Raw genomic sequence first — 19,250 nt, forward strand, 5'->3', positions numbered from 1 at the left:
TAGATTAGTTGCTTCATAAATGAAGTCAGATCAGTGATTACTTCAAAGACATGAAGGATGCATTGTAAAAGTTGCATTGTAGAAGTACTGGAGCACCCCCCTAACCACGCATCTGAGATGAGATCCTACTACCCCATCCAAACATGGGGTTGAACTATATGCAACTCTGTATCAGTGGCTAGGGGCAACTAGCTATTTAGTGCAATTAAGTCTCAACATGAATCCACACATCAACACTATAACATCATGCAGAAGAGGATCCATTGTCTGCTGTTGCCTATTTACACAAAGATAAAACTCCCCATTAGAAGACATGGTATTGTATTTTTAAGGTGGAGGTTATCTGCAAAAGAACACTGAATGTGCTTGTGAATGTTGAGTCCAATGTTGTTCCGTTGTTCCATATTTAACTGACCTCCAACCATATAATTGCATACATGTATGGAAAGCAAGACACGAAACAATACATACGTTTGTTCATGCTCATTTTTAATAATATCATAGAAAAGTATGTGTTGAACACAATAATTACAATACCTTACAATACATTGTGTGAAAAAAAAAACACATTGAAATTACGCAATATATTTCAACAAACATAGCTGTACAATGACCTGTCACTGTACGCTATATGGGAACCTTCACAAGGCTCCCAATATTATAAACAATATGAATATAAGAATATTTTTGCTCTGCCAAACACCTCAAGAGAGATGATGTGCGTTTGACTAATGTACAGTACAAACATGTCTTGTATTCTCAAACTAACAAAACATTTGAATTAAAAATTTTTAGACCTGAGTTTAGAGTGTGTTTCTCCAAACCAACCACAAGAGAAATTGAGATGGCATACTTACAATATATCTATTGTGTTTGTGTCAATAACCAGTATTATCCTGAGTGCCATGTCAGTTTGGTGAACTGTACACATTGTACAGGATATTCGTTAAATATCTCACTAAACTAAATCTGAACCACCATGACTTTCAATCAATATAATGTTTTGATATGTAATGGCAGTGCATATAAATTAGACCAAATGTACAGTGAATATTGTATTGTACAAGCAAACGGTAATAAATACACTGTTACAAATAGTTCAAGCATCAACATAGGATGGGTGCGTGCATGGAGGAGGAGAAGACTGTCCGGCTATCTACGAGATTCTTTCCCTCACTCGCACACACACACACACACACACACACACACACACACACACACACACACACACACACACACACACACACGCACACACACACACACACACACACACGCGCACACACACACACACACACACACACACACACACACACACACACACACACACACACACAGGAAGGGTCATCATGTGGTAATGTTATGTTAATCTTCCTTCACTCTAGAGGCTGTCTGTGTCACATTGCAGTACCTTTAAGATGTCTTGATAGACCAGCAACTAGCAATAATAAACAGGTAATGTATGAAAGAAGAATGTTCCGGGGAGATCAAACCCTCAGTATCTCCAGTATCACCATGGGAGATCTTTTAGGTGTACACATAACACAATGTCATTGGTTTTTTGGTTGTTACAGTATGGTGTTGGCTGCTGTTACAGATGTCTGCCAGACCAGGAGAGATGTGTGTGTTTGCTCGGGGTACAGTGAGTTCTGCCTTAAGGCCAATGCACACGGCGTGCGATTTTGTCGCACGACAACATTCGATTCTCCATTCATGTGTGGTGTGAATGGAGAATCGAATGTTGTCGTGCGACAATATCGCATCGCACGCCGTGTGCATTGGGCTTTACAGTTAAAGTGCTTAGAACTTGGAGCTTATTTATTATTATTGTTTACTAAGACTTCAAATCATTGTTTTTCCCAATGGGAAATTTCGATGCAGAAGAGGACTTTTAATTGCTTTGTAGTTTATGACTTATGGAAATTACACATTTAAAAGGTGTAACGTCTTTGCAGGAGTCAGGAACTATATTATATCATGAGATATAAACATAGTGTATGGCTCTTTTGTATAGCCTCAAGAGTTGGGATTGAAAAAAGATCCTTTATGCTTTAAAAACATCCTTCCTTTACCCAAAAAAGTGCAACTTGTGCTGGGAAGACTGATGAATGAACGATTTTGGAAAATACACAAAACACATTCACAAAATGAAGCTACACCATTGCCTAGACGGCAGAGGGAACACTGTATCTCTGTTCTCATTCCAGATACTAATATATTCTTTAAGTAGAAAACCAACATTTCACACTGACATAAATGTGTCAAATAAATTAGAAAAATCACTTACAAAAGACGCTCAAAAAGGCACAGTCTTTACACACGGGTTATAAAGTAAGTCGTCCTTTTTCCGCTACAAATACCTGCTGGCCAGGCGACCATTATCATCCCATTATAAAAACACACCCAACAAATAAACACAAGGACCGAAGAAAACCTTCTGAAGTGCAAGTGTCTTTCCTCATGTCCCGAGGGACTTCCATATCGTCCTATTGTACAATATTTGTCAGATTAGAGAACTCTAGCCTAGCCTATATTGGATAATGGCTAAATGGCTAATGGCTATTGGATAATGGCCAAGTGCTTCGTTAAGCAGTTGTACACAGGACTCCATCGTGTTGTCTCTGAAACACTCCTCTTCCTGGGGGGAGGAGGGTTTGGGTTCCTAGCCTAAGTGCTGCAGGGTCCCCTACCCTCTTCTCCAGGGGCCCAGTCAGGCCCTTTGCAGGCAGCTCCAGAGAGCCAGATTGCAGGATTCCTCTGCTGCAAAAAAACCCACACTGACACTCAGCCAAAAACCCACCGTGAGGTAACGAGTCTGGTCTTGTTATGTGTCTGTAGACGACGAGCCCTCGTGTGTGACCACCGCTGTGTCTGCCACGCCCTGGTCACTGGGGGGGGGGTGACCCTGAAGTGACCCAATCTGCTCCCCCTGGACCTCCTGTGCTGTATGTCCATCCTCATCCTCATCCTCTAGGGTGAGCTCAAACTGGAATCTGGCCCCTGGCCCCCCACCCTCTTCCTCTCCGTCCCCGGTGTAGAAGGGCGGAGACGGGCTCTGGGGGATCATGCTCTGGTACCAGTTCCTGTTGTCCTCCAGGGTGTCCAGGATGTCCTGGGCGTCGGGGTGAACCAGGTCTGCCCACGTCTCCCACAGCGGGTGGACGATGTAGTCGATGAAGCCCACCTGGCAACACGCATAGAGAAGAACACAGAGGTTGAGACGAGGTACGTGTACTCTAAAGGCCAATGCGCACGGCCCCGATTTTGTCGCACCGCCGAATTTGATTCCATTGTTTTGAATGAGACAATGCACACGGCGTGCGATGCGATATTATCGCACGACAACCTTCGATTCTCCATTCACACCAATTGAAATAATTCAAAGAATTGAGAATCGAATGTTGTCGTGCGACAAAATCGCACGCCGTGTGCATTGGCCTTAATGGCTCTGACCGGGACTTAGCTAATTCGTTGTTCAATATCATGCACACAGTTGCAATTAGTGTTTGTGTGTGTGTGTGTCTGTGTGTGTGTATCTCTGTGTGTGTGGGTGTGTGTGTGTCTGTGTGCGTGATTGAGTGCGTGTGTCATACCTGGCTCTTCTCCACCGAGGCGGTGTGTTTGTCACACATGGGGCTGATCTCCATCCCCCTCTCCCTCTCTCTGTCCCCCTGCTGGAAGAACTCGTTCATGATGCGGTCGGTCCACTGGCGGTACAGGTCCAGAGACTTTGTCGGGTTACTCAGGTCCGCACAGTGAACCATGTTACGCAGCACCTGAAATACAGAAGGTGACTATATGGTTAATGTCTGTGTGTGTGTGTGTGTGTGTGTGTGTGTGTGTGTGTGTGTGTGAGTGTGTGAGAGAAAGAGAGGGAGAGAATGGGTGTGAGAGAGAGAGAGAGAGAGAGAGAGAGAGAGAGAGAGAGAGAGAGAGAGAGAGAGAGAGAGAGAGAGAGAGAGAGAGAGAGAGAGAGAGATATTGCAGGTCAAGAGGAGTCTAGCACAGATTAGTTTGAGGGAGAGTTGAGAATGTTTGTACCTGGATCCTGTCAGTGTAGTTGTCCAGCAGCAGCACTCCAGAGCTGGTCACTTTCTTGGTCTCCACCATGGTCTTCAGGTCAGCCAATAAACTCATGTGCTTCGACATGTCTGTGGCCAGTACCTTTGCGCGAGAGAGAGAGATTACAGTAGGCATAAAATGAACTCTCAGAGAGAGTTAGAGAGAGAGAGAAACAGAAAGAAAAGAGAGACGTCACATAAGAAAAAGAAAGGCCAGAGCTAGGAGGCTGATCAGTGCCTCTCCTTACCATGTCAATGACCATCCGCCTGAGGGACTGTCTCTGTTTCTTGCTCAGGTTCTGGAAGATGTCACAGTTGTCCTCCTGCAGCAGCTTGAAGCCCACTGCCAGGTGGTGGTTCTCCAGAACCGACTCGTCGTTGTACATGAGGGCCAACTCGGAGTCTGCACGACACACACACAAACACAGAGAGAGACGGGGCTCAAAACAATGCAGCAAAACTATGCTCGGAATGATTCGGCTGCATGAATGAAAGCCGTTCATCAAGTTACTCACGACTACAAAACCAAATCATGTTTTATTGGCCAATTAATCATCAATCACTGTTTGAAATCTTCGTATTCATGCAGGCAACCTAGTAAGGAGAGAATGGACTCACTGGTGTTGATGAGGAACTGGTTGGAGACCCCTGGGTGGTCCACGTCATGGATGGCCGCTGCAAAGATGGCAGCCAGAATCTCCAGGTCGGTGAAGACAGCCTGCATGTGATTGGACGAGACGAGGGAGGAGGGGAGGTGCAAAAAGGAGAGAATTGAGTTTTAAAGTTTTTTTTTTTCTTTTTCTGAGTGGGACAGTCCCACTCATATGTTTTATTTTATTGACAGATACAGTAGAGATTATGACAGGAAGGATGGGTGAGAAAGAGAAGAGGGATGACATGCAGGATATGTCCCCGGCCGGAATCGAACCGGGGACCCTGCGGTTACATGGTCAACGCTTAACCCGCTACGCCACCTAAGCGCCCCGAGATTTTTTTTTTAACCACAGTCAGAGAACCTGCTTGACAAGGTTGGGCTACAGTGAGAGCGGTGTGGGACGGTGGACAGGGGTGTTACCTCCAGTCACAACACTAGCTTGTAGAAATGGGTCAGGGATTAGCTTACTGTGAGATAGTATCAGGCACTCCTAGGGCCGGTTTCACAGACAAGGCTTAAGCCTAATCCTAGACTAAAAAGCATCTTCAATGGAGATTTTACATTGAAAGTGTGATTTAGTCCAGGACTAGGCTTAAACCTTGTCTGTGAAACCAGCCCATAGAGTCTGGAACATAGACTCCAGATCACCAGAGGAGATAATAACTTGGTACAAAATACAGACCAAAATAAAGAAAAATACATCTCACAGGCACATCAGGGCTATTTATGACCTAGCAATTGGATCTACAAGACAGATCAGGACAGGTGTCCTAAAAGTCCTTATCGGAGGGAGTGCCAGATACCACTGAGAACTCAAACCCTGACAGTGAGTGAGAGGAGAATTACGATGACCCCCCCCCTGCACTCTTTACTGCACTCTTGCGCTTTACACTTTGCTACACTTTACTTTACTACCTACTGCTGCTACAATCTTTATTTTATTTTTTTAAGTAATTTTATCTGAGTGGGACAGTCCCACTCATATTTTTCATTTTTATTGACAGATACAGTAGAGATTTAGACAGGAAGGATGGGTAAGAGAGAGAGGAGGGATGATATGCAGGATATGTCCCCGGCCGGAATCGAACCCTGCGGTTACATTGTCAACGCTTAACCCGCTACGCTACCTAAGCACCCCCATTGTGTATATTTTAGTGCTTATATTTATGTTTACATGTTATACTTATTACACTGTGCTGTTAATGTTGATTGATGTTGGAGAGCTGCTCTGCCTCAAGCATTTAATTGCATCGTATACTTGTATGTGATGTCATGACAAATACATTTTGAAACTGAAAAAAGAAAAACGTTTCAAGTGAAAGTGTCTTACGTCCAGAGCGGGGGTAGAAAGCAGGATGTGTGTGGACTGGGCTACGTCTGCGGCGTGAAGGCTGTTGTGGTAGGCCACGTCTGAGTGGTAGTGGGCCTCCAGGGTCAACATGAACGTCACGAAGGTGTCCGCCGGGATCTTAAAGGTCTTCATCAGGTCTCGCTCCTGCAGGGTATATACAGGAATCTTGAGATTAATTTCAATACCTTTCTAAGACTTTTTAAAGACCTTGTCAATATTTTTCCAGACCTCACCGCCACTTGGAGCTGTAACCGTTTACATCAGTGACACCTTTAACTTAACAGTTTTAGTTTGCAATAGACTAGACCACTATCATACAACACCATTTTTAGTTTTTTTTTAATAAAAAACAACAAACGTTAAAAAACAAACGTCGAACTTTTACTAAAAGTTTTTAGGACTCAAACTCTTTGGACAGAGTCTAATTCAGAAAAATACCTACACAATTCAAGACCTCATAAAATCGTGATAAGACTTTTTAATACTTATTAAGGGTCTTGATTTTCCCCACATTTATATATCAACTTTTAATACTTTTCAAGACACCGCGGATACCCTGTCCTGTAAACAGGGATGCAAAATGCACCACATCACACACACACACCATTAACAGTAACATTGTAGAATACTGTTCTATACGTTATAGCTGTCTGTGTGCGTGTGTGCACAGGGGACTGGGAGGAAGAAGAGGAAGATGAGGAAGAACGCTGACCTGAAAGACTGTGTACATGGTGCAGGTGAGAGGGTGGTTGTGCGAGTGCTCTGCCACCCTGAAGATGTTCAGACCCCACTTGTTGATGTCCTCCAGGTCCTGAGAGGAGAAAAAAAGAAAGGATGAGGAGGAGGAGGGGAGGAGGAAGAGCAGGGGCGTAGTCAGTTCATTTTCAGGAGGGGGACCCAGAAGGGGACAACAGTTCAATAGGGGGGGGCCAGCCAAAAGCCACAAGCGGAAAAAGAAATTGGGGGTCAAAAATGAAGGCAAGATCTCAAAGCATTTCACTATATCAATTACGGCTAGTATGCGATCGATGTGACAAATCAATAATTGGACTTGATTTGACTGGACTTGATTTGACCGTGAGGATGTACAGTAGGTGGGCTGAGGTGATTGTCAGTAATGACCTTAGACAGCAGGTCTTCCTGGTCCGTCTTGACCCCGAAGCGGTCCACGCTGCAGCCTGAGTGGCCAGGGTCGATCTTCCTCACACCGCTGATCTGGGACAACAGAATCGGTTGCTGCTGTTGGTTCTGCTGTTGGTTCTGCTGTTTGTTCTGGTGGCGGTGCTGTCTCTTCTTCCTCTCCCTAGACTTAGGAATGGGGCACGGCAGCTCCAGATCATTCTGCTTGTCTGGGAGGAGGGAGGGACAGGGCAAAGGAGGGGGGGATATATATTATATATACTGTATATAAATGCAGATTTGCTACCAAAGACAGATTCAATACCAAATGAAGATTCAATACAAAGGTAAATTCATTTGCAATATAATTTCTAAATGTTCACCTTTAAAATAAAATAGGGTTAGGGTTAGATCAGACTAGGAATTAGCATTTAAACATAGAAAAGGTATGGGTTAGTTCTGTTTATTCTGACATTCAAATCACATACTGAATGAGCAAAGAAACCCATAATGAATCAGCTGTTAAGCAAAGAGATTGTAACTTTTGTGTCATAGACTATGAAACATCTTGAAATGACATAACTGAGAGCAAGTAGGGCAGTGAGTGTTGGGGATAAACAAATGCTGAGTGTATCTAAACCATAACAATCCGCAGAAATGTTTGGTGCTGTCTCAAGGAGAGATGTTTTGGAGGAAGGTCTGGCTGGTATGCAGGTAGGTGGGTTGGATGCAGGTAGAAGCTGGGCCCTGTTCCACCAAGGCTGATTAGAGACAATCGAGAGTAGCTTTGATAATTCGCAATCATTTCAGCTCGAGTTCCGTTCCATGAATGTGGCTCAAATAATTAGTTGCTTGGTTGCTATGCAACCAATCCATCAGAACAAACGTGGTAGCGACCAGGTTTACGGTCTGGTTTAAGTAAGAAGTGTGTCAAAAATGTCTCCCAGGCGGAAACTAAATCCCGAACGACAGTTTCTCAATTGTCTTTTTGGAAATATTAGTTCCCACCTTTTATGAGATAGATAGATAATTTGATATTTTGATAGATAGTTTGATAGTGTGCTAGATAGATATATTTTTTATAGATAGATAGAAAGTTGTGAAAAAAAATAGGTATATGAATCAACTTGCATCGACAATATCACAGTGGTGTGTTTGGCGCAGGGGTTAAGGCAGCCAGCTAATTGTCCGCAGGTTGCAGGACAATTACCGCCCATTACCTGGCTGTGCGAAGGTGTGAAAAAGAACCAAGTCTTTAAACGTCTTTTTTCTCTGGATCGTGATTTCAGGTGTACCAACATTCAAATACGCCTGTCATCTTTGATTTGTTTTACGATTTCAATGTATGACACGTCATTTGAAAGCTTACAATATGTAGTTTCAGCACATGTAAAACACTGAAAAATGACTTCGCCCCCTGGTTGGTCAAAACACTGGCTGGTGACATGCTATAGGGTCATACTGCCTCAGATCTGTCAGGCAGAGGAGGATGATTGGACTCAACCTGACAGATGCTCGCCGCAATGCAGAAAACAACACATTTGTGTCACAACATTTTTTTTCTCACTCCCACCACCCTTCTCTCCATCTGTATCTCTCCCTCCCTCCCTCCCTTTATCTGTATCTATCTCTCTACCCATCAAATATCCACCTCCTCCACATTCTAGCAATTCTTTTATTTGTCGTGATATATCTCCAATGGTCTCTCTCTCCTCCCGCCCTCCTTCTCTCTGTTGTCCCCCTCTCTTTCTTTCCATCTGTTCTTTCAACCGTGAGGAAGACGGAGCGTTTGTTTACCAGTCGGTCGGTCCGCTCGGAGGAGAAGCACTGCGCAGTTCCCCTGTGAGCAGCTGGAGAGTCTGGCTGTGGAGTCAGGCGTGCTAACCTACGCTAGCCTAGCCTAGCCGAGTGTTGGAATGTGTCACAGGGCTTTGCAAGATAGGGTACCACCACAGCAACACACACACACACACACACACACACACACACACACAGCAACACACACACACACACACAGCAACACACACACACACACACACACACACACACACAGCAACACACACACAGCAACACACACACACACACACACACACACACACACACACAGCAACAACACACACACACACACACACACACTCTCCCTCTCTGTATCACACACACACACACACACACACAAGCGCACACACACACTCTCACTCTCCCACTCCCCATCTCTCCCCCTGCAGAGCGACAGTGAAGTCTTCCCTCTGTAGAGTCCCTCTCCCCCCTCTCTCCTCTCTCTCTCTCTGCAGTGAGGCAGAGGGAAACACCGCTGTAGACCAGATCAGACCGGTTTGAGAACAGTGGTGCAGAGCTACACCACTACACCACAGATGTCTGGGGTGACCCTGAATTCCAGCATACATACAGGGCTACGTCCTCTCCCTGTATCATCAGTCCTATACTCTCTATGCCAGAGTCATCATGTGGGAGACTTACCTTAGTACAATGGCACATCAAACGTGTGTGTGTATGTGTATGCACAATAGACATGCTTACCAAGGAAGGTGTTTGAGATGAACTCTGACACCTGGTTGCCAGAGCGACTCATCTCTGATAGGTGTGTCAGCTCCCGGTTCAACATCCTCTTGAACTGGGGGAAGCAGAAACAGAGAGAACCATGTCAGACAGACACACACCTGAGCACCAGCAGAAACGGTTTCCGGTGTTTTTCCGAGCACATGGACCTGAGGAAATAGTATTGTTTTACTTGATACTATAAAAGGATTGAGTGTATTTTAACAGTGCGTTTGAAAAACAGATCTTTGTACAGTAACCACCACCCCAAGCTTTCTCGAACACGTGGAAATGAGAATGATCAACAAGCGTAGTGAGTCTCGCGGGTGCTTTCTAGAAAGCCGGTACAGCGTCCAGCTGTGTCACGTGCTGGAAAAGCTGTACTGTATCTGTAGAAGCTCAAGCAGGAAACTACTAGCGATTCGAAAATGAATTGAGACCATAACTCTATCGGCATGCTCAACGTGAGTACGACTGACCGTCAGAAAGTGTGATATATTGTATACAATTATAACACATGACTATTGCAAGTAGTACACACACTCACATGCACCCCCCCCCCACCCCTAACTCCCTCCCCGCCCACACACACACACACACACACACACACACACACACACACACACACACCCTCTCGACCGCCCGCCCCGCACGATGGAGTCAAAGCCGGGGAGTTCTGCCACATCCAGAACACACACCTTGATATATCCCCAGGAGACCGTCAGCAGGTAGTTGGCCTCAGGCATGGTGCTGTTTGCTCTGTGCCTCTGGCAGTCCCCCAGCAGACGCCCCTGTACGTGCTCCTCTCTGAGACTCACAACGAGGCTGAGCTCCAGATCCCAGGTCCCTATCTAGGTCTCCAGTCAAAGATTACGTCCCTCCGGCCGAGCCTCCTAGAGAGGGGCTGTGTCGGACCCCTGCGACCCCCCGGCAGGCACTCCTCATCCCTGTCTCATCCACCACTGAGTCCCCCCCCCCCGCCCCCCAGAGCACAGCTGGTCACTACAGCATCTCAAGGAGCAGGTAGGTGGTGTTCCCCCTGAACAATGGTAGGTGGTTAGCTTAGTAGGTAGGTAATCTCCTACAAGGAGGTATCTCTATCCAGCCAGGAAAAGAGGAGAGGAAAATCCCTCTCCCGTCTGTATGTGGCTGGTGAGAGAGAGAGGGGGAGGTCCCAGTCGCTGTGGGTTCTCCTCTTCTGTGAGTAGCTGACTGAATCTCGCAGGCTTGCCTCTCTCTCTCTCTCTTTCCGAAGACCCCCCCCCCTCTCTCTCTCTTTCTCTGTCTCTCTAAGCCACCTCCTTTCTTTTTCTCTGTCTCTCTCTCTCTCTTGTCCCCCCAGCGCGACATAACTCAGTGGAACACACCACTGCAGACATCAACATGTAGACCCCCCCCATGCAGAACAGCCTCAGGATTTCCTGGGCTTGCAGCAGCAGCAGCAGCAAGCCCGCTTCCCTCCCACACACACACACACACACACGCACACACACACACACACACACACACACACACACACACACACACACACTCACACACAGTGCTAACATGTCTAAGACTTTGCTTCAAAGCATTACAATGTGTATACTTCTAATCCACTTTGATGTGGCAAACACAGTGAACTGACTAGTTTTAGTTCTAGCTTGCATGCTTTCAAAGTTAAGCACACTAAATATGTGTGCTGTGGTGTACTGTACACATGTACAGGATGCTACTGTCTGGAGCAGCTTCTCCTCGTATCTTCTTCATATCTGCATTCTGTGGCCAGTTCTGTGTGTAGAACAGTAGTGCTCACCTACGGCTAACCGCAACAGCTCCCCCAGCAGGTAGACTAGGGGAACAAGACACGACTAGCTGCTCAGTCTGCATCCCACGAGCGCACCACCAATTACACGACAACTTGAACGCCATGGCAACAGAGTCACGTGCCCCTGCTCACACACACACACAGGCACAGACACACACACACACACACACACACACACACACAGGCACATGGCACACAGCAGGTCACGCATTCAGAGTGTCTGTACGCTGCATTACTCAGCTGAGTGAGCGAATGCAGCTGTGAAGTCTGACCACAGGCACTCCGGCTCTGCTTCATCTCAACAGTGCTGCGTGTGTGTACATCACCGGTGGGCTGGACGTCTATTACTCTTCAGTAACCAACAACCCAACATCTGTCAAATGGCAGCCATAGTTAGTTAGTCATAGTTAGTTATTCTACTTGACAGAAAGGGCTTTTGATGCATGGAAATCACCTACAAATCCAATTGCCCAGAAAAAAGTCCATAAAACTCCAGTTCCATTCAGAAAGGCCTCATTCATTCTTAAGGAGGCGCATTAAAAACGATGGTGACCTCTATCTAATCATGAGTCATGTCGGTCTGTCTGTCTGCTGTGTTTCATCACCCTACATTAGGACGTGATGATGAGTGTGTTCTGGAAGACCAATGACTCAAGACCGACGCACGCGTCAAACCCCTACTGTAGTGCATATCCTGTTTTGTGATACGGGGGATATGAACTCACATTCATAACAACAAACTTGCCTCTCTTTGGCAATCTGGAACTGTACAGTTCACTCTTTACACTAAAGAGTATTTATCCTTTATGTGTCCAGGTAAGTCCTATTGAGATACCGTATGAATCTCTTTCTCGAGGGAGCCCTGGCCATTCTAGTGTTCTCTGAAGAGAGAGTGTTCTCACAGTGTCCAGTAGAAGTTAGAAGCATATTCAAAGTAGTTAGTGATATGGTGTCGGGAGTGTGCGCTAGAGAAAGAGGTCAACAATTCTACAGGCTTCTTGTTACAATGTAAAATATTGTTTTTACATGACAACCATCACCAGTGCTGTACTTCTACACACTGTAAAGCCTTAGGAGGGTTGAGCATTAACTGGTATTTCTTAGTTTGACACAAAATATATGAATTTGTAATTGTATATATAAATATTTGTTCTCGACATGTCTGCACAATGCAAGCATTGTCTGACCCTAATACCCATCCGCCACCACCACGAAGAACTATCTGTCATTTATGGCAATTCATTACAATATTGTAATATACAAATACAATCTGGGTTGGATTATGACGGTCAAATGATACTTTAAATTGTCCGTTGGCTAGTGGTTGTCATTTTAAAATATATATTTTATATCGTAAAAAAATATATTAAAAAAAAATATATATATATATATATAATCAGACTATTTCTGTATTACATTACACCACAACTTCAAGCCCAATTCTATCACTTTCATCTGTTCAACTTTTTTTTAAATATAAACACCATTCATAAACACGTTTTTCTGGTATGTGCCAAAATAAAATCACTATTCCATCATCTCACGACATGGCCCCTTCAGTCCAATGGGGTCATTATCATCACAGAATTTTAGAAAAAAACGGTTAAGTTAAGGGTATCCCCTCGAGTCACAGTACACAGTAGCCAAGCTATCCCTCAACTCCATAACTCAATAAAAAGTTGTGCCTGAGCAGCTCACCTTGTTCAGGCTCGTACGGATCCCAAACTCAGTCTTCTCCTTTGTCTCAGAGTAACATAGTCCCATCTTGGTTGCGATGCGAAGACACAAACACTCTATAATGTTCCCATGAAGTGAAGTCCTGACTTGTGTGTGAGAGTGTGTGTGTGTGTGTGTGTGTGTCTCTGCTTCCTCCGTGTGTCCAGCTCTATTCAGTTCTGGCGTCAGTCAGGAAATGTATAGTGATAAAAACCTGACTGACTCATGGGCCCCGCACAGACTGAGAGCTCCTCCCTCTCGTTCATCATAACCCCCATGCCTGTGGCTATACTGCTCCTTCCTCCTTCCTCCTCCATCCTCTCTCACTTCCTACTTCTGTGTCCGTTTACTGGTAAGAGAGCCAAGCCTTCACACATGCCTGACACACACCCAGCACTTTCAGGTACACTGATTGTCTCATGATGAAATACCACACAGTCTTTCTGATGTACACTGAGGGTTCATGTGAAACTGAGCCTAACCCTAACCCCCCCCCCACCCCCATCTTACAGCACAGGTAGATTCTCTAGTCTCATTCTCAGTTCTCTCACTTTTGTTCTCTCACTCAGATTTTGACCTGGGCTAATAAGAGGGAAGGAGAGAGAGAGAGAGAGAGAGAGAGAGAGAGAGAGAGAGAGAGAGAGAGAGAGAGAGAGAGAGAGCTAGTTCTGGCTGTTTGCACGTGCTCATGTGTCTCACTGTTGTGTATAGCCTACTGTGTACCACAACTTCAAGCCCAAATTCTATCACTTTCATCTGTTGTGAAATAAACACGTTTCTTTTTAAAAAATAAACACCATTCATAAACACGTTTTTCTGGTATGTGCCAAAATAAAATCAGTATTCCATCATCTCAAGACTATGGCCCCTTCAGTCCAATGGGGTCATTATCATCACGCTGTCGTCTAACACGCATTACCCCGTCGCAAAAGCCACCGAGACCAAGCAACATCTGTTTCAGCGATACCGTCATTCTGCCCCAGACTGCAAAGGCCTTCAAAGACAGAATTGACCACACGTGAGTTAAAGTTTCCTACTGGCGCTTGCTGCTACTTTGCACGCTATCCCACAAAGCAGTTCCTCCTAAATGGGATTCAGATGGCTGTGTTTGTCTAAGGCCTGAACGAGGACGTCAGTATGGAAGTGTGGCTAACGCTAATGACAGTGGGGCTAGGATAGCAGCCACTCACCACTCTGAGGTCATCGGAACCATTGAGTAGTCTAACAGTCTGTGTGGCCCTGACCCAGAAAACACCTGTGCCCTTGGAAACGTCTACACACCCTGCAAGTAGAATCAGGGGCTCATGGCAGGCTAAAGACCAGTCCTATAGGCTACAGCCTTGGGCCCACGCCCTGGTCTTGCAAAGCACCTGGTTGAGCAGGTTTTTATGTGTGTGTTACGGTACATGTGGGAAAACTAGGGTTAGGGTTAGGAGCTAGGGTGCTACGGTTAGGGTTAGGATTAGGGGTAGGGTTAGGGGTAGGGTTAGACATGCCAGCATGTACCAAGTGGACGTAGCACCTAACCCTAATCCTAGTTTTCCCACATGTACCGTATTCCCACATGTACCGTAACATGTGCACTAATGCATGAAATTAGACTAGTTAACTGCTCTTCCAGACCTTGACGAGTGGAATCAGGAGTGTTAGTGCAGGTCAGGACCAGGTTTTTGGTGATCACTGCTATAGAGAATAAGCTAAATCTCCTAAACGACGGCATGCATAGCCCTGATTATTCATACCGTTACCCTGTTTTAGTGTGTGACCTTAACCGTGTGCATCACTTGCAATGCGCTCGGATCAATCTAATGGTACCTGGTGCATCATGCTATTGCACAACAGCCGCCTGACTGATTTCAACGTAAGAAACACACAGGGTCAACTGCTCAGCCGCGTTCATCTTAAGGACGTTGACTCATCGGCAACAATGGATGTGCTGAACGCATCAAGCCTGCGTAAGTCGCGTGTGCTCAGGGCCTGTGGAGCATTGTGTTGCTGTCCCAGTGACGTGGATAACTGTCAAAAAGGGCTGCCCAACCCCGGAGCTGTGGACTGGCTGTACTGGGCTATTGTAGTCTGGTAGCGTAGCGAGGGAGTAGAGGGGGGAAGAGGGGTAGTCAGGAAAGAGACAGGAAACTCATGTCACGGTCACGATTCACGGTTCACGGTCTGCAATGCAAAGCCCCCCCCCCCCCCCCTCCTCTTCCTCCTCCTGACCGCGGCGGCACCACTGTAATGCCATTGTGGAGACACGGAGACAGGAAATGGACAACACCACCCCAGTGTCTGGCTTCTTGGGACACCAAGACCAAGTGGTCTCCGTTTTCATTTGGGTTTTCTATAAATGACAACAGTACTAAACTTAAAGAAGAGCCATCACACTCGTATACACAGTTACAGTACAGTGATGGAATCTCCACAGACAACGTGAAGAGAACACTTGTAGATGCCCTGCTGTATTCATTATTACAGTGCAGACTGAACTCTCCTTTGAGGATTTTTCTTCATTGTTCATCTTAAACCAGTGTGCATAATGAGAAAAAACGGTTTCATTCATCGGTGTCCAGTCAGGATGAGCTAGTCCAGACGTAATGACATCATTAGAGAAAGAGACCCAGGTCTCTGTCTGACCATGCACAAAACAACGTCAACCACAACAGTGAATGCATTCTTAATGTATGCAAAATGACACAGAGCAGAGGCATTCCTTGGAAGCATTTGTGTTAAAACAAAGAGCACTGTTCTCTATAGTCCTCTGTGCAAACCGACCACATCCATACAATAACACCGCGGTTTGTACATTTACTTTGCAAGTACGTCAACGGGACACACATGACACTCTTCATCTGACCGCAGCACATTATACAGTCAAGCCCAACAACGACCTTTTGTGCTAACACATAACACATAACAGGGTCTACAGGCCAACACCGTCACCAAAGTGTCGTCTCAAAGTTCCATTTCACCATGCTAGCGATCAACCAACCAGCCTCCTAACAGTACAACCAATCACAAACTGTGACACAGGTGGATTTTTACGGTTGTGTTGTGGTTGTGGTGTGGTTTTCATATGGTTGCGGTTTCGTCATGTTGCAGGGGCGGTAAGGTGACCCTAACCCTATACGTTTGTATTGTGGTTGTGTTTTGCGGTTACGATACAGGCTGTATTGTAAGACGGTCCGGGGGGGGGGGGTCTTACCTTGGTGGAGGCCATGTCGCTGACGGAGCGGTAGGTCTGGATGGTCTCCAGCTGGTCCAGACACCAGTCCAGTTCCTCCATGGTCTCGATAGCCAGCTTCTGGTACGACTCGTCTGTCAACAAACACACAGACACGTAGTCAGGGCCCAGGGGGTCCATGTCGGCCCCTGAGAGTGAGGGTCCCAGGGGTGTGTGGCTGTGGCGGGCAGGGGTCCCGGCAGGATGTCCGGCAGAAGAGGTGTGAAGAGACCCTCTGTGTTCCTTCATCCTATAGTATATGTCGGATGTACGCCCTCAAGTCTCACTCAGAAAAGAGAGCTTGAGTCACGTTAAGTTTTCTGTCTCTGTCTGCGTTGCTCTCTCCCTCTCTGTCTATGCCCCCGTCTCCCTGTCTCTTACCCCCCTTCTCTCTCTCTCTCTCACTCTCTCCCTCCCTCTCTCTCCCTCCCTCAGTCTGGCTCCCTTCTGGCTGAGGAGTTTTAGGGGGGGAGGAGCCCTGCGGCGTTGACCACCCTCCTCACATGAGGAGCTCAGAACAGCAGACACACACTGGGGCTTTACCCTCCGGGCCAAGATTAGGGGTTGGCTTGACTAGGGGGCCGAGCGTTTCTCCTCTTTCATCCTTCTGCCAGCGGAGTCGCAGTTGCTAATTTCTCCAGTTTCTATGCGTACGCATGGGTGCCAGTGTGCTTAGAGGTGCGCACAGTTTCACGCCAAGTTCCTTTTTTATAAATCCCAAACTTGCGGGAAATGTACGTACGCAAGTCACACAAAAAAAGGGTGGGGACAAGACGCTCGTTGACGTGTGCAACATTAGAGTTGATTGTGATTCATAAAGGGAAGCAGGCGCGGAACTTGCAAATTCCACTGGCGTGCTCACCGTTTTAGAAATCAGAATGTTGGTGACGTAAATGTTCTTGCTTTGCGTAGGTACGCAAGCCGTTTACGCCAGTTATACGCAAAGCTTTATAAATGAGGCCCCAGGTCCTTGTCATGCATATCACCTTTCCCATGCTATATGTCTGAGAGAGTTTGCTTTCACCGAGAAATAATGCTGTTGTTGTTGTTGGATATAGAAGACATAAGGGAGGAGAAGGAAAAGAGGGGGAAAGAAAGAGAGATAATGGGGGGGGGGGGGATGGACAGAGACAGAGGAAGACATAATTTACTGTAGAGTGTGAGTAAAGGGAGAGAATGAACGACAGTTTGAGGGGGTCGTATTGTCTGACATTATTCCTACAGAGGATTCTGGGGTCCTGGAGGATTCGTCTCCAGTTCCCTCTGCATGTTGGCCGCTTCAAGCATTCAGCTTCAGAGAGGTGCAGCCCAGCCGCTCACACCACCATGCTAGACCAACAGGCTCTACTCTTTCTGATCCTCCCCAAAGAGGGAGAAATGGGGGAAAAAACATATCAAAAGGCATATGCTGTTTGCACACGCAACACGAGAGGCAAACTTTGACTCTCTGAGCAGAGGGGGACTCCAGACCAGGCTGTGACCGTATGCCAAAGAAACCAAAGCAACTTCCTCTCAGAATAAACACTCACTCAAAACACGGAGCGGACTTGTGCTCTGAACTGGAGGGTTCTGTGCAGAGAGGAGGTCGACTGACATTTGACCTGGAAATGACCCTTTTGTTGCTAGGGATTGTGTGACATGACATCACATTCTTTCGAATCACACACAGCCTATTGGGCAAGTTATGTGAGTTCAACAGCCAGTTTTGTGGGTGGATGTTTGATTGGATTGTCAACAAAACATGAATTTAACATATTGAACCCATTTGATTTGTGCTTGAAGTCTAGGATAAAATGAGGCAAACTGTTTATGAATTCTTTCAAGCCACGTCAGTGAAATGTTATTACCCTGACAACGGAAGTTGAATAATCCTAATCGATAATCAAGGTGATTATGTTGATTTAGCAAATATTTCACCAAGGGGAAGTGCATATTGTTCACATCTAGACTGCCCTACCTTTCTTATTTTTTTTCAGATGGAAAACACTGATCTCTACTTTATACACTTCACACATGGAAAAGATTGGCCCCATATGCTACACACAACAGGACAACCAGCATGCGTTTCAGCAATTTATGCCAATAACATAGATCACAAAGCACATCAAAGAGCTTTGACAGTACAGCGACTGCCCAATCACATAAAACCTCAGAATAAATGGAGATCAAGACATCCTATGAAAACTACCCCCCCACCCCCTCTCCTCCCCTCCATGAAACATCCAGTAGTACTGTAGCATAGAGGTTACCGTGGTCCTCTCCATCATCCCCATCTCTCTCATGGAGACAACGAGCAATATCCAAGGTCCATCGGGCAACATTTCAGTTGTGGAACCGTTGTAGGTGAGAGAGAGCAGAAAGTGCGCCAACAACATCAAAGAGGAGCCTTCATAAAGCCGTGTTCTTTTGGAAGCAGGCTCACACCACAGAGCAGCTGCCCTGAGCCGTAGAGGTGGAGGAACGTGCCAAGAAGGTGCAACCACATCCTGACTTTCCCCCCGTTGAGGATATATAGACTTTAGAGGTTTTCATGGAGCAGAAAACATCAAAGACTGAATCATCAAAACTGCCTGTGATTCCCGTTAGACAAGAAATGGCCGTTAGCTCGTTATTCCAGCATACATAGAAAGAGCGAGAAAGTTTCCTGACCATATGACTTAACCAGGAAACTCTGGCCCAATATATATAACTCATGACACTAGGTTTGTGATTGGGCTGCCAAGTTGGGACAGGGCAGTTTTGTTATGAATATTAGTTACTAATAATTGACT

General features: G+C 46.0%; 1 protein-coding gene across 1 annotated transcript in view; it reads right to left on the reverse strand.

Annotated features, from left to right (window-relative positions):
* Positions 1–2,821: 2,821 nt before the first annotated feature.
* The window catches only part of LOC308168815 (3',5'-cyclic-AMP phosphodiesterase 4B-like), a gene marked incomplete at both ends in the record, with an annotated part of 33,969 nt that continues 17,540 nt past the window's right edge, over positions 2,822–19,250 (reverse strand). Inside the window, 10 exons of the mRNA XM_080543459.1 lie at positions 2,822–3,181; positions 3,591–3,773; positions 4,039–4,161; positions 4,307–4,461; positions 4,677–4,776; positions 6,044–6,208; positions 6,777–6,875; positions 7,187–7,413; positions 9,722–9,815; positions 16,462–16,574. Of these exons, the coding sequence (XP_080399585.1) occupies positions 2,822–3,181; positions 3,591–3,773; positions 4,039–4,161; positions 4,307–4,461; positions 4,677–4,776; positions 6,044–6,208; positions 6,777–6,875; positions 7,187–7,413; positions 9,722–9,815; positions 16,462–16,574 (1,619 nt within the window). The remainder of the gene's footprint in view (positions 3,182–3,590; positions 3,774–4,038; positions 4,162–4,306; positions 4,462–4,676; positions 4,777–6,043; positions 6,209–6,776; positions 6,876–7,186; positions 7,414–9,721; positions 9,816–16,461; positions 16,575–19,250) is intronic.

Source organism: Nansenia antarctica (assembly GCF_963989245.1).
Source record: "Nansenia antarctica genome assembly, chromosome: 12".
Lineage (NCBI taxonomy): Eukaryota > Metazoa > Chordata > Actinopteri > Argentiniformes > Microstomatidae > Nansenia > Nansenia antarctica.